A 15,681-nucleotide genomic window follows, 5' to 3' on the forward strand; every position below is an offset into this window, starting at 1 on the left:
AAGGCTTGATTTGTGACCGAAGATATGATCTATCCTGGAGAATGTTCCATGAGCACTTGAGAAGGAAGTGTACTCTGTTGTTTTTGGATGGAATGTCCTATAAATATCAATTAATTGCATCTTGTTTAATGTGTCATTTAAAGCTTGTGTTTCCTTATTTATTTTCATTTGGGATGTTTTGTCCATTGGTGAAAGTGGGGTATTAAAGTCCCCTACTATGAATGTGTTACTGTCGATTTCCCATTTTATGGCTGTTAATATTTGCTGTATGTATTGAGGTGCTCCTATGTTGGGTTCATAAATATTTACAATTGTTATATCTTCTTCTTGGATCGATCCCTTGATCATTATGTAGTGTCCTTCTTTGTCTCTTGTAATAGTCTTTATTTTAAAGTCTATTTTGTCTGATATGAGAATATATACTCCAGCTTTCTTTTGATTTCCATTTGCATGGACTATCTTTTTCCATCCCCTCACTTTCAGTCTGTATGTGTCCCTAGGTCTAAAGTGAGTCTCTTGTAGACAGCATATATATGGGTCTTGTTTTTGTATCCATTCAGCCAGTGTGTCTTTTGGTTGGAGCATTTAATCCATTTACATGTAAGGTAGGTATTGATATATATGTTCCTATTACCTTTTTCTTAATTGTTCGGGGTTTGTTATTGTAGGTGTTTTCCTTCTCCTGTGTTTCCTGCCTAGAGAAGTTCCTTTAGCATTTGTTGTAAAGCTGGTTTGGTGGTGGTGAATTCCTAAGCTTTTGCTTGTCTGTAAACCTTTTAATTTCTTCATCAAATCTGAATGAGGTCCTTGCTGGGTAGAGTAATCTTGGTTGTAGGTTTTTCCCTTTCACTTTAAATATGTCCTGTCACTCCATTCTGGCTTGCAGAGTTTCTGTTGAAAGATCAGCTGTTAACCTTATGGGGATTCCATGTATGTTAATTGTTGCTTTTCCCTTGCTGCTTTAAATATTTTTTCTTTGTATTTCATTTTTGATAGTTTTATTAATATGTGTCTTGGCTTGTTTCTCCTTGGATTTATCCTGTATGGGACTCTCTGAGCTTCCTGGACTTGATTGACTGTTTCCTTACCAATATTAGGCAAGTTTTCAACTATAATCTCTTCAAATATTTTCTCAGTCCCTTTCTTTTTCTCTTCTTCTTCTGGGACCCCTATAATTCGAATGTTTGTCCGTTTAATGTTGTCCCAGAGGTCTCTGAGACTGTCCTCATTTCTTTTCATTCTTTTTTCTTTATTCTGCTCTGTGGTAGTTATTTCCACTGTTTTATCCTCTAGGTCACTTATTTGTTCTTTTGCCTCAGTTATTCTGCTATTGATTCCTTCTAGAGTATTTTTAATTTCATTTATTGTGTTGTTCATCATTGTTTGTTTGCTCTTTAGTTCTTCTAGGTCCTTGTTAAATGTTTCTTGTATTTTCTCCATTCTATTTCCAAGATTTTGGATATCTTTACAATTATTACTCTGAATTCTTTTTCAGGTAGACTGCCTGTTTCCTCTTCATTTGTTTGTTCTGGTGGGTTTTTACCTTGCTCCTTCATCTGCTGCATATTTCTGTCTTCTCATTTTGCTTAACTTACTGTGTTTGGGGTTTCCTTTTCACAGGCTGCAGGCTCGTAGTTCCCATTTTTTTTTTTTTGGTGTCTGCCCCCAGTGGGTAAGGTTGGTTCAGTGGGTTGTGTAGGCTTCCTGGTGGAAGGTACTGGTACCTGTGTTCTGGTGAATGAGGCTGGATCTTGTCTTTCTGGTGGGCAGGACCACGTCTGGTGGTGTGTTTTGGGGTGTCTGTGAACATATTATAATTTTAGGCAGCATCTCTGCTAGTGGGTGGGGTGGTGTTCCTGTCTTGCTAGTTGTTTGGCATGGCGTGTTCAGCACTGGAGTTTGCTGGTTGTTGGGTGGAGCTGGGTCTTAAGCATTGAGACAGAGATCTCTGGGACAGCTCTCATCGACTGCTATTACGTGGGGCTGGGAGGTCTCTGGTGGTCCAATGTCCTGAACTTGGCTCTCCCACCTCAGAGGCTCAGGCCTGACAGCCAGCTGGAGCACCAAGACCCTTTTAGGAAGTCTGAGGTCTTCTGCCAGCTGCCAGTTCAGCTTCTGCCAGTTCAGTAGGAGTTCTGTAGGAGTTGTTCCACATGTAGATGTATTTTTGATGTATTTGTGGGGTGAAGGTGATCTCCATGTCTTACTCCTCCACCATCTTGAAGGTCCTACTGTAATTTTTTATAATTCTTCTTTTTCTTTAGGTCTCCTAAGAACTTCCAGTGCGGTGAAGATCAGCCTTCTGTTAGGTGATGGTTTCTAAACACTGGAGCACTTTGTTTGCACATAAGTGGCACTCAGTAAGTGTTTTGTAGACTAAGGGCAGTGGGAAAATATTTTGGGAATTTTCTAGACTATCATTAACCCCAAAATCTGAAATAAATTGAGTGAACCAAGAACAGTGGTCTTCAAACTTCAACATGCTGAGAATAACCTGCGTGTTTGGTTAAAATGCAGCTTCCTGGGCTCCGCTTCCAGAAACGTAGGCAGGTGTCTTTAGTACAGGATTTCTCCATATGCTCGGGTGTGATGCTGCTAACGTGCACTGTACCTTCTCAGGGGCAAGAGGAGGAGAATCAGAGTCTTCACTGATTTTCCACACTTACTCAACCACAGAAACCTTTTGTCATGGACACCTATTAAAAGCTTTGGGACACTAGCGTTCCTTGGAACACTTTGGGAAATATGACTCTGGTGGACCGGCATGAAGTTGGGAGTTAAATACCAAGTATTTGCATCTTGACTTATTATGAGTATGAGCTCTGCAAGGTAGTCATTTTCAGCCTGTTTTCTCCTCTGCAAAAATGGAGAAAATACCAAACCTCTCATCTGTAGATGAGGATCAAGTCAGTCACCTAGAGTGGAGCCCGGCAAATAATAAACCTTGGTTCTCCACTTCTTCCTCCACACAATGTCTCTCCAGGGAGGAACTGTGTCTGACTGCCGTATCCCCGACACGCCTAGCACACCACCTTGCACAGAGTAAGTGCTCCATAAAGACTTGCTGAATGAACTTGTAAACATCATTCCAAATAGAAAAGGGATACACAAAGGCTCATACAAAAACAAGCTGCAATCGCCCTTTGCTAAGATGCTTTTTCTAAAAACTCAGAGTGGGCTGAGCACCATGCAGTTGGCCACTCACGCACAGCTATAGCGGCTTCAAGAGGAGCTGCTCTGGGATATTTGATGGTACAATGTGTTCCTGGATCCCCACTCAGGGACCCATCAACTGAGGCACTGGTCAATTAGCTAGTAACACAGAGCCGAGTTTCAGCAGATGATTTAATACAATCACAACAACTCAGAGATGGGAAACAACTTCACAGAAGGCAAGAAGAATAGCTGGCATATTTGGAAGGGTGTTTGGGTAGAAAGTTGCCAGAGACAAGATTTTGCCCAAAAAAAGGAGACCAGCCACCTGGAGAGAAGCCTCAGCCAATTTTGTGCCACTGTAACTCAGGAGGGAAAGCCTGTTAGGTGCGGCATGCTTCTCTCAGAAAGAGCCCCAACTCCTTGGGGGCACCCTGACCTGGCTGGCAAATGGCCTTGATCAGACCCAGCACTAAAGACTACCAGGTGGCCCCTGAGAGGTACTGTTTTTCACGCTTCCACAAAGGGCTTTACTCACCATGGCTGCCTGCAAAAAGCAGCATCATATCAAGACAGAGAAACGAAACCTTCCAGAGCAGCACAGACAGGTTACAAAAAAGAATAAAAAGGAACAATGGTACTTTCCCTCCTAAATTTACTTAATAGCACTTGCACCCAAACAGGGCAGATGTCTCTCCTAAGCTTTTCTGTGAGTAGACGTGCAATCTTAGCCCCCCAGACAAGACGCTATCACTCCTAATGACACCAATCTCCACACCAGTTGGTCAGAGGCAGGATCGGTGAACTAAAAGCTGAATTCCAAAAGGGCACTCAACAGCACCTATGGCGACGGGGGCTCATGGCCGTAACTCACGGCGTGTCGTGGCTGCCCCAGCCCCTCCACAGGTCATGTGGCGAACCTCCATGCTCACATTCTGAAAGGCCCTGCCTCAGATGTGAAGGACAGCCTTGGGCTGAGGTGCATGGGTGGTCAACGTTGCACGGAAGATTTATGAAAACTGAGTAGTTTTAAGTCATTCCTCAGAAAATGAGTAAGTAAAGAAAAGATGTCCCAGCCACACGACTTCATGGATGATTTTCCTTTTGCAATTCTCCATTCCGAAACTCAGAAGCACTGTCTCGTTAAGACGTGGCACGCACGCCAGAACGACGTCCGGAACCGAGTGCCAGCCTCTGAGAGATGTGATGACGGACAGGAGGGAAGAGTTAAGGGAGTGAGTGATACTGCTGACCGGAAACATTCATTTCTATCACACTTGTGAACCGCAGCACTGCCTTCAACGTTTTATACAGCACTGCTGCTTCTCCACAGAAGCACACCAAAGCACAGAACTGCATGCCATGGGCAATTTCTGCTTCTCTGTGATTGACAATAAACAAGGGATTTTTTTGAACCCAGAGTAGCCAACCACCATTGCTTAAAGCACCCAAAGGAATCTTCATAATTCACAAGGCACTGGCAGTCTCCTATTTTTGAAGGAAAAGGATGCATCACACCATCTATTTGAGATTCAGATTACTCCTATCAAAAGACCTTGAGATACCAGGTAAACCTAGTTATTTAGGTTGTTGGTAAGTCTCCTTAATCAATCTTAATCTTCTAGTTGAGTATCAGTGTCATTCATGTAGTTGTCAAAGAACTTTTCTTTGCTGATGTTTTTGGTTTAAACCAGGAGTTCACAAGATGCCACAAGTCACTTGCTTGAGTTTAAATTATCCGCAAAAGTTGCCCAAGTCAACTGTGACCTCTACCTTATTTTTTCCAAAGGGTAATCTTTTATTTTTTTAATAGAAGAAATATATGCTTGTTATTAAAAAAATTCAAGCATATAAAGTGAGGTCCTCCACAATTTCTCTGTAAGGGTTTGTAATATTTTAATATTATGAAATACATTTCCTTTAAACAGTCATGTTTTGATTATCTTTCTCCACCCCTTTTCTTCTCTCTTTCAAATCCATCATGTTGTTTTCTGTTTGCATGCACACGGCCTCACCTCCAACCAAACCTTCAGACTGCCCTTACCCTGAGATACTGGGTAAGCCTAGTTATCTAGTTTGTTAAGTTTCCTTGGAGTAATCAGTCTTCATCTTCAAGTTGAATATCAGTGTTATTCATGTAGTTGTCACTGAGAATTTTTCTTTGCTGACATTTATGGCTTCAGTGAGGAGTTCCCAAGATGCTGTTGCTGTCATGGGCCTGTCCCCAGGGTGTAAGCTGTGGCTGGGCCCTTGACGAACACAGAGCCCTGGATGCCCATCTGGTGGACTAACTATACATAATCACACACATACACGCTAACTGACCAGACTGATTTAAATGAGATTACTTTGGGACTAGAGAATTTCGACCTGACATAAGAAGACAGGTTTTTACATCACTACATATCTGTAGCTAAGATATATGAAGTTATGAGAGAAAAAGGAAAAAAGCCTGACCAGCAGGTGCTCATCACCATCCCATGAGAACAACTGCTTCCTTTCCCTCACAGTTCTGGGGCTGAATGCCTGTAACACTATGCTTAGCCGTTTGGCTAAGGCTAGGTGTCTGTATCTGAGGGAGGTGCTAGTTCATCTTTTACATACCCGGTTGAAGCCTGCGTGCAGAAGAGGGAGGACCGAGGCCTCTTCATAGTTGCCGGATCTGTAGCAAAGCAGAAAATGTGGTCACTCGGCAGATACAAACCGGGATTCCTCACACTAAAATTCGGAGAGAGCAAGGCAAGCAGGGAGACGGCTCTGAGAGTGCCTTCCTGCCCGGCACATGCCCGCAGGGTGCACCTGCCTTGTAAGAACCCAGATTCCCACGTCCGCCTTCAGGTGCAGAAAGAACACAGTTGAAGAAACTCCAGCAGTGTGTGTGAAAGGTGCACACGACAAGCCCTCTCCAACTCTGGGCTGCTTGGGAGTTGGAGCAAATGTACCGGAGCAGTCCCATAAAGGGACAAGGTAGGTGCAAAGCTCATCCCAGAGACCACTGTCCTCTTTGAGATCCCCAAACCTTCTGGAAGCACGACTCCCACCCCAAGACTTAGGTGGGTCCAACTCTCAGGAAGACAACTGGCATTAGAGGCTGCAGCACCCCAGAGCCAATAGGAAAGAAGTGTCATCAGGAAAGCCAAGTTAGAAGGGAAGAAGACAGAAACTGATTACTGGCACTCATCTCAGGGGAGGTTTCCTACACTAAGCCTGCAGCTGGGTCTCAGAACTTCAGTTTGAATACAAAGAGGGGGTGGGGGTCAGCTGGTCATGAAGTCATGCTGTAGCTCTGCTGCCACCTTTATGAGAAACGGTGTCCCCAAGACAGCGAGCAAGTAGCACGGTGTACATACCTTAGAAAACAGGGAAGAAAAATGGGACAATGGGGACTGGGTGGAGAAGCAGAAAGAGAACAGGAAGAGAAATCCCAGTGCCTATTTGTGGCATTACCTGTAGCATTTTCCCAACAGGGAAAAGCTCTCCTCCCTACCCCCTTTCCTCCTTAGGAACTCAAGGTTCTACCCTCTCTGAACAATAATCAGGAGGGGCACAAAAAGGGCTCCAAAGGTATTAATAATGTTCTATTTCATAAGCTGGGTGGCACAAGCAGCATTAATTTTATTATCAACTTCTTCTATAAATGAAATATTTAAAAAATAGGGGGAAAAAAGTGAAAAATAATAACAAGACACAGCAAGCCATTACTTGTCAAGGACAAGTACACATGAATAAGAAAAAAATGAATGTTTTGTCTTGGGCCCATGGAATCAGCCAGGCTTGGGGAAATGCTGTGTGGCTTGGTACCCTTCTGGTACCCATGTCAAGACTCTAAGACCCTGTTAAGAGCTCACATCCCCAGGAGATAAAATATAAGCAAGAGGGCTGAAGAAGGCTAGTCTCACATCTCGGTTCCCCTCGCTCTTTCTTGCTGAGATCCCATCCCCCACCAAGACGGCAAGGTGGTAAGAAATCAATGGGACAGTTTCTTCACTTTCCTGGGCCAAGAGCCCGTGGTAGGTGTCCAAGTGAAGAGACACAGCTCCTATCAAGAGACTCAAGGAGTAGCAGGTGAGGAGAAGTCTTTGGTTAGGGCAAGACTTGGAAGCCAGGATTTCCCACTGTTCCAATATGGCTTTGGAATGGATATTTCAAATCTCCCCTGGGCGGGGCCTGCCTGAGGGAGGCTGAAACTCTGAGTTGCTGGCCTGTCAGCTCCTTCAGGGCAGAATCTGTGCCAATCACCACAGTGGGGCCATCCTGCTGTCCTGCTTCTAGCCACATAACAGTCCCAACATAAACAGCACAATCCTTTTCTTGCGGTGGCTTTAGTGCCTGCTCTCATGCTATAATTTGTTTCTTCTTAAGTGAAAAAAATAAGCATTCTCCTATCTCTTTTCTTCAAAGAAAAAAGATAAGCTGGAACAATGTTCTCTCCAGACCTCCTCCTCCCCAGATTCTCTACTCACTTCCAGCATATAATGAGTAACCATTTTTTTCTTAAAGTGTGTGAGTATGTGCTGACAGAAATTAGATAGGATAAAGAGAAAAATCTAGTTATTTCTAGAAACTTGCAAAACAAAGAAAATCCCAAGTAAGATCTAAGGTTGCTGCTGTGAGGCCAAAGACCTCCCCCTTGCTTTGCCAGCTCAAAGGCTGAATTACAACAGACCAATGTTTCAGGAGGAAGAGTAGTACTCCCAGCTGGGAACGGGAGGTGAGCTTACGCTTGTGAAACCACCGCAAGAATCACCGTGTGCTCCGAGGGATTTGTGGCCCGGATCGACCTGCAAGGAGAAAGCTCCAAGTCAAACCAGTGATAAGGCCTTGTTCCGTTAACAGAATACAGGACTTCTTCACAGTGAAAATGGCACAAAATCAAATGTCCCTCTAAAGAAAAAGTCTGAAAACACATGGAAAACAACAAAAAAAGATGCCCTTGTGGATTAGGACAATCTCTTTCTTTTACTAAAAAAAAATAAAAATAAAAATTTTTTTTAACTCCCAGGCAATTCTCCAGTAGGTCAGACCTGCCAATTTTCCACTTCAAAAACTGGCAAATTCCACTTAACTTCCATGTTTTCTGATTGAAATTCCACTCTGCAAGAAAATTGGCAGTCCTACAATTCTCTAGTTATCAATTTGTACTTGGGGAGCTAACTGGGATGGATCTTTTTTTCTTTTAAAATAGTAGATAGTTAAGAAAGTTGACCTTAGAAGGATTGCTGGCAGATGGATGTACACGTGCAGGCTAACGTCTTTTAAAAATTTCACAAAGAGCCATCTCAATTTTTCAGTTGTACTGTTACTTGTGCTCAAATACTTTAAACAACTGAGTCATCAACTAGGGCTGAGAAATGGTCAATACAGTTAACTGTCACTATAATGATATTTGTTGTACCATGACCGCCTGTCTATAATTTGTTTATTCCCTAGGAACTTAACAGGGTTAAAATATGTAAGGATATAGAATTTTGAGGTCCATGATGCCAGAAAATGTGCTATGCTGCAGCTCAGATTCTGGATTATTCTGGTCAGGGGTCATGAGTTGGATGAACTCTTAATAAAGGGCCACATGCCTGAGTCTTAGCACAAATAAGCATGCTTGTTTCCATCCATCTCCTTGGTCTGACCTCTCTTTATTTCGAGATCCTTCAGAAGGGGACCAACACCACTAAGAACAGAAGGCTGAGGAATTTGTGAAACAACCTGTATTTGTTTCTTTCTAGCTACTGGCATTTCTGCCCCTCTCCATTTTTTTTTTTTTTTTTTTTTTGCGGTACCCAGGCCTCTCACTGTTGTGGCCTCTCCCACTGCGGAGCACAGGCTCCGGACGCGCAGGCTCAGCGGCCATGGCTCACAGGCCCAGCCGCTCCGCGACATGTGGGATCTTCCCGGACTGGGGCATGAACCCACGTCCCCTGCATTGGCAGGCGGACTCTCAACCACTGCGCCACCGGGGAAGCCCCCCACTCCATTTTAAGGTGTATGCATTACTGCTCCCCCAAGGACAGCCAGCTCATACTGCTTCATCCTCTTTGACTAAATTTCCTCACCTTTCTCTAAAAATGTACCTTCCCCATGTCCTATTCCTGAGACCTCACTCTATGTGAGTAGAAGGCTCAAGAAAAGACCACCTGCTGTCTTCCTGGGAAATGAAGGTTCCCCTTGTGGATAAATGGTATTTGAACGAGCTCCTTTGGAGAGACGCCTGAACTCACTATGGGCAGCAGGGGTAATGCCAGCCCAGACTACTTCCCAGTCAGCCACCCTACCCCCTACCACATCCTGGTAACATGAAGCTACACTTATCTCCTACTTAGGAGCCTACTGAAATCTCAGCAGAAATACCAGGTGCACCTAATGAAAAAAAATGTACAGCGTTTCAGAGGTGCACTCCCATCTCTAGGGAGATGCTAAACACCTCTCACCTTCCTTCAGCCTCTTCCAGCCCCAGGAGGTGTCATGGGTACACTGCTGGGCTGCATTCTAAGGAGTGGGGCTTAGGCAAGAGAAAACACATTATGAACATAACTGGGCTGGAGCTCATGCTTGCTTAGCTTCTTTTGAGATTGGCTTCTGTGTTTTAGGTCCCTTCCTGCTGCTGACCTCTTCTCTCTCATTCCTCCAAAGGAACTGGTCTGGCCAGAGAGACCTGGACCTCTTCCTGGTTGAGAGGACTAAGGGGAGAGCTGGGCACAGGTGAGGCCAGGGTCCAAGGAAGCATGCTAAGCTAAGGTCCAGTCCAGCTCAAAAACCAGAGATCCTGGGCCATAGATGACAATGAAGAAGGCACATCTGCTGGGAATGCGTCCCCACTCATCTTAGGGAAGATGTGCTGGCAGTCCAGCATTCAGGAATCTCACCAGCCTCAGTGTGACTGGTAACAGTCAGTAAACGCACCAGCAGATACATAACCTGGCTTCTGAACTGCACTGATGCCCCACTGTTTTTCTGTGCAGCTAAGACAAACGTTCACTCATCAGGAAACAAAACTACATTCCTTTATATTCAAGGAAGATTACGAAGCTTACCTGCTAACTGGGGCCTTTGCCTGAATTAAAAGAATTCTTCCTATTCATTTCTTCTTTTTACATCTGAAGCCTGTCTTAAACCATTCTATATATGCACAAAGGATTGTGCTATTTCTACTACAAAATCATGTAAGAAGAGTAAGTGGAGACCAAGAAAAAGCAGACCTGCTTAATTATAAGAGACCCAATTCTAGCCTGAAAATCATTTTATACACACACATGCACACACACACATGCACATATATATATATACATATACACGTATATATTTCTTAACACTAAAAATACCCAAATATTTTGTGACACATTTTAGTATTATATACTTAAATAGGCAAATGTTTCTATGCAGGAAGATAGGATTATTTGGGACCAGTAAGACATTTTTAAAAAGGTTCCTTAAGAAAGTTTCTTCTTTGGAAAACTGAAAATGGTCCAAGAATAGCAAGGTGATGCCGTGACAAGAAACTTCTCTTAATGCACTAATTCCTTGTCAGGGTACCAAAGGGTCTAAGAAACCATTCCCCTACCTTTCATTTCACTTGCTAATATTCAAGACAATTCCAGCTCCATATGTATTTGGAGTCTGTCCTGGTCTAGCATTTAATTAGTGACCTCTTCCCATCCAGCTTCAAAGCATTCCACTTGTGCTAAATGGATCAGTTCATCCAGAGCTAACTCTGATGACTGCATTTGTTTATGAACAGGCAAGCATTTCCTCCCCAGAGCACAAGCATTTCAGTAAACAAGCAGGGGGTTGGATCCCTGGAAGATTTTCTGCTGCTGCAAAGTAGCTGCCTTCCCTCCACGACTGCTGTAGAATCCACCCATCTGTATCAGGCAGAGAAAAATGGTCTATTTCACACATTTCTGATGTTCATTTTGGGACAGAATAATTAAGATTAAAATATCTGGTTTAAATCCAAACTCTATCTGTGTAACAAGAACTGTGTGAATTTCAATTTTTCTTTTTGGTGAAACATGAGCAATACTCAAGGGGAAAAAACACCCTGAAGTTTTCAGTGGAGACTAGCTCACACCTCTAAATTCATCGGAACTCAAATGTGGAGAAGTAGAAAAGGCCATAGGAGGAGCTATAGCCTTCACCACAGAAATCTGTATATACTACTTAGAAACATCAACACGTATTTTAGAAATATTTGGGCTAGAACTAAAGACATCTTTAAATGAATTTCATTTTAAGCTGTTAAGTGGACATTTACTAACATATTAACATATCTAAGGTACCTGCACACTGCTTCTGCATCAAAGTTTCGAGTTTGTCTGCGGTCGATCACAATAATCTCATGATGTTTATCTAGAAAGCATTCCAGGGCTGACTCCGGAGTCCGAGCAATATTACATCTGTAACCGGCTCTGTCACAGGCCCACCAGAATCCATCACTCTGACTGTCTTCCTTTGCAAAGATCAGCAAAACCTGGAACACAAAGAAAAGAGAATCTTGATGGTAATCATCATCCTTAGAGAGTATTAAAAGCAGGCCTACAAGATACTGGTTTAAAATGCAGCCTCTGGAGAGAAGCTACCTGGGTTCAAATCCCAGCCGGTCCACTGATTCTAGGGTGTCTTTGAACAAGGTAGTTCATCTCTTCAGCCTACAGCTTCTCCAATGTCAGATGTGCTAAGAACAGTGCCATGTAAGCTAGCTATGAGGCCTGAGTGAGCACAGAATACATGGTCCATCACTCTGCTGGTGGTTGTTACCCATGTGTAATTTCCTAACTGGCTTCATTTTTAAATAGACTGAGCACTGAAATGAAAACAGGCTAATCAACACAAGTTAGACTATGATTCACATACATACACACATATGTGGGGCCAGGGCAGCTGGTGTTCGTCTCAAGGTACCTGGCCACCTCTCTAAACTTAGCACTTAAGTACTTATCCAGACACAGAAGGGATGGGAACTCAAAACCATCTCAAAAACTAATTCCAACACTAGCACTTGCCAAATCTAGAAAGAACAATCATGAAATGTGAAGCTATTGGAGCTAAGGTGAGGAAACGTGCCTCTTTTTTCTTCATTGAAAAGTGAAGCCCCGCTCCCTGGAAAGAAGGTAGCCATACTTCCCACCATGTTGCCCTCTTCATCCCCTGGGCTCTGGGACCCAGATTCCCTCGTGGCCAGAAAGCCAGAGATGGCAATACCACCACCTGAACTTGTTCACTTATTTGTTTATGGTCTATCTTCCCCACTAGAATTGAGCTCCAGGACAGCAAGGACCTGCCTGTCTTGTTCCTGCTGTGACCCCCTGCTGGTCAGCACTTACTATCTGAGTAAAAGGATAACTACGTGCTGGGTTTCTGCAAAATGTAAGAGGGTTTTTACTGTCAATTGGAATAAAACTACGTCGCAGCAATAGGTCTAATAAGAAATACATATAACAATCTCAAGATATTGATAAGGCATTTAATATTCTTCACCAACCACTTCTGGTTTAAGCAATTAGGAACAGAAGGGAAGTTTCTGGTCCTTTAAGCCCATAGCCAATACCATTCTTCATGATGAAATTCTGAATGTGTTTCATTTAAAGTCAGAAACAAGACAAATTGTCCAATAATTACCACTACATTTTAAAAATGCTTCATTAATTGACAATACATAGAAAAATAGAAACAACAGTATAATTACCCTCATGTACCCATCACCCGGCTTCAGCAATAACCAACTCCTGGCCAATCTAGCTTCAATTCTATCCCTAGCCACTTTCCAACTCTTGTATCAGCTTGCAGCAAATCCCACATATTTCATCCATATGCATCTATTAAAGATAAAGACTCTTTTCTAAAAAAAAAAAAAAAAGAAACCACAACACCATTTCATACCTAAACCTCTCCAATAATTCCTTACTGTTAAACATCTGAATGTATTATAAATGTCATTTGTTCTACACTGTTTGAATCATTTCCTGTTTTCTCAAATGCCATGTTTCCAGAAGAGAAATAATATTTTTCAGTATGATTTTGACATTTACTTCTTAGTACATGGCTTGAAATCACATGCCAGTAACACATGAGGCAGCCACACTTATTAACGGCTCACTCTGGGCAAGGGTCTGTCACTCCTCAGGTCAGTCTATCCCCCAAAACCTCAGCTACAGAGCTACTTCTAGGAAGAAACGGGAGGTGGCTCTTCCAAGAGAAGTGAGGGGCTCAGCCTTGTGGATCTTGATAGTGAAAAGAAAGCCTTCAAACAGAACTGTTAACAATGGAGCTACAGTGAAAAAAAATCAGGTAGAATAAACTGGCTTGTACAAAAAGTCACTAGCCCTTTACTTGATGTAGCTGTGGTATTAGCATGAGAAACTCAATAAGCAAAGCCTAGAAGTCAGAAAAGGTGACAGAACTTCTTGTCTCATCTGTCTGGCTGAACTATGATTGCTAAGCAAGAATCTCAACACTTTATATTTCCTTTATACCATTTATACCTCAATATTTGATGAATGCAATAAGAATCTAACTGTATTCCCATATTGGACATTGCTACAGTTATTAATCTCATATGTCTTAGATGTCCTTAAAAGATGGGAGTGCTCCACTTTTGGAAAAATAATGTCATTATTCAAGTATTTCCTGAGCACCTGCTATGTGCCAGCACCTACTATGTGCACCTACTATGTACCTACTATGTTTTTAATTGCTTGGAGTATGCTGATGAACAAAATAAAGACCTCTTGCATTGTAGGGGTAAAGAAACAAACAACAGGCATGATAAATAAGCAAATGATATGGAATGTTAAAAGTGGTAAGTGCCAGGTAAAGACAGTAGGGTTGAGTAAGAGGGATCCAGAGTGGGTGCTGGGACCAGTATTAAGTAAGGTGGTTAGGGTAAGCGTCACCGAGAAAGTGACATGTGAGCAATACCTGAAGGAGATGAAAAAGTCAAGTTGATAACTGAAGAAAAAGCATTCCACAAAGAGGGAACAGATCCACTGGTTCTTATAGTGGGACTCATGCCTGATGTGTTCAAGGAACTCAAGGAAGCCAGTGTGACAGAGAGGAGTGTGAGCTGGTGGGAGAGGAAGTGGAGGTCACAGCAGAGGGCTCGATCTTGGTAATGCCTGGTTTAGGAACTTACACCGGATTTCACTTGGAAACTTAAAAACCAATTCAAAGTGGGGAGTTGTATTAATTATGCCTCGTTAATTTTGATATTTCTGATGCTTTGATGTCTGGAGCCTTGCTGACCCTGGAGAGATGCCCCAGAGGGATAGCCAATTCTCCAACCCCTAGAGAAAGCAAACAACTTGCCTAGGAACGCACTTTTCACATGCAAACCAATCCAGTCATACTCCTACCACCTCTATCACTCGCTAACCCTCTGGACCACTATCTACCTGCCCTAATCACTCCAGCACCAGGCACCAGACAACTAGGAACAGCCCTTCTGCCCAACTCTCTTCTGGAATGATTCAAACTAGCTAAACCTGTCTACCCTGCTTTCCCTGCCTCACCACTTCCCACAGAAACCACAATCAAGGCTCTGGCCCACATTTTCCCCTTTAGGCTCCCTGCCTCCAATCAACCTTAGTGCTTCCCTCTGTGGTCCTGCACGGACCGCCCCTCCTCTCGGAAACTATAACGAACTATCTTTCAATGACAGTCTCTCCTAATCTGTTGGCCTCCCCCTACCTGAATAAAAATTAAAATCTACATATTGAAACAGAGTATTTATATTACAAGAGTACTCACTAGAAAATCTCTCTAGGTAGTATTCAAAATTTTTTCCATTTATAAAAAAATAATTCAGAAAGACTACTTTTCAATAATCCAACTCCTAAGCAAAGTGAAAATCTATGGGAATTAAAAAACTATATATATATATATATATATATATATATATATTTTAGAGTAAAGTACTATAGTAATCACTTTTTTTAAGGTCTGCCTATCTCTGGAAAATTCTATCTTCTCTAGGAAAGCAGCGCACCCAAGTAACCAAAGCTGTACTCTCTGTCCCCAACTCCTAGGCCACAGCTGGACTAATAATGTTGTTTCCGGGAATTTGAACAGAGAGACACAGAGGCTGGGAATTAGGACCCATGGCTCATTAACAGTAGAGATACTGAAGGAAGAACTTTAAATCCCTTCTGTCAAAATACTCAGAGATGGCTCACTGTCACCCTTTCTAAGCCATGGCTTTTCAACTCTTCCTTGGATTCCGAAAAAAAACCACACTATCTATTTCTTACTTATTTACTATTTTGTGTAAGACAGCTGTTACTTAAAACCAAAGAACACAACCCCTCCAAAACCTTTTGTGATATAGTCCCTCTTCAGATTTATAATTCCATGCATTAATATTTAGTTTCTTTGTCAAACATGTCAGTTTGTAAATGTTTATTGGCCATTCACTGAGGCAAATCCCATAAAATGATTTTGTAAAATATATTTTAAAAAATAATTAATAAAAGCATATAGCTGGGTCTTCCGGGTGCCGCGGACAGAACCGCCTGACCTGCGCTGGGGGCTCTCTGCATT

The 15,681-nt window shown here is 42.6% G+C and overlaps 1 protein-coding gene across 10 annotated transcripts in view; it reads right to left on the reverse strand.

Annotated features, from left to right (window-relative positions):
- Window positions 1-15,681, reverse strand: part of PDE8B (phosphodiesterase 8B) — a gene marked incomplete at both ends in the record, with an annotated part of 271,807 nt that overhangs the window by 127,223 nt on the left and 128,903 nt on the right. For all 10 annotated transcript variants that reach the window (XM_079702699.1, XM_079702696.1, XM_079702701.1 and 7 more), the window contains 3 exons: window positions 5,758-5,815; window positions 7,875-7,934; window positions 11,427-11,617. In XM_079702699.1, coding sequence (XP_079558825.1) covers window positions 5,758-5,815; window positions 7,875-7,934; window positions 11,427-11,617 — 309 coding nt within the window. The remainder of the gene's footprint in view (window positions 1-5,757; window positions 5,816-7,874; window positions 7,935-11,426; window positions 11,618-15,681) is intronic.

Source organism: Hyperoodon ampullatus, assembly GCF_949752795.1.
Source record: "Hyperoodon ampullatus genome assembly, chromosome: 4".
NCBI classification, from domain to species: domain Eukaryota; kingdom Metazoa; phylum Chordata; class Mammalia; order Artiodactyla; family Ziphiidae; genus Hyperoodon; species Hyperoodon ampullatus.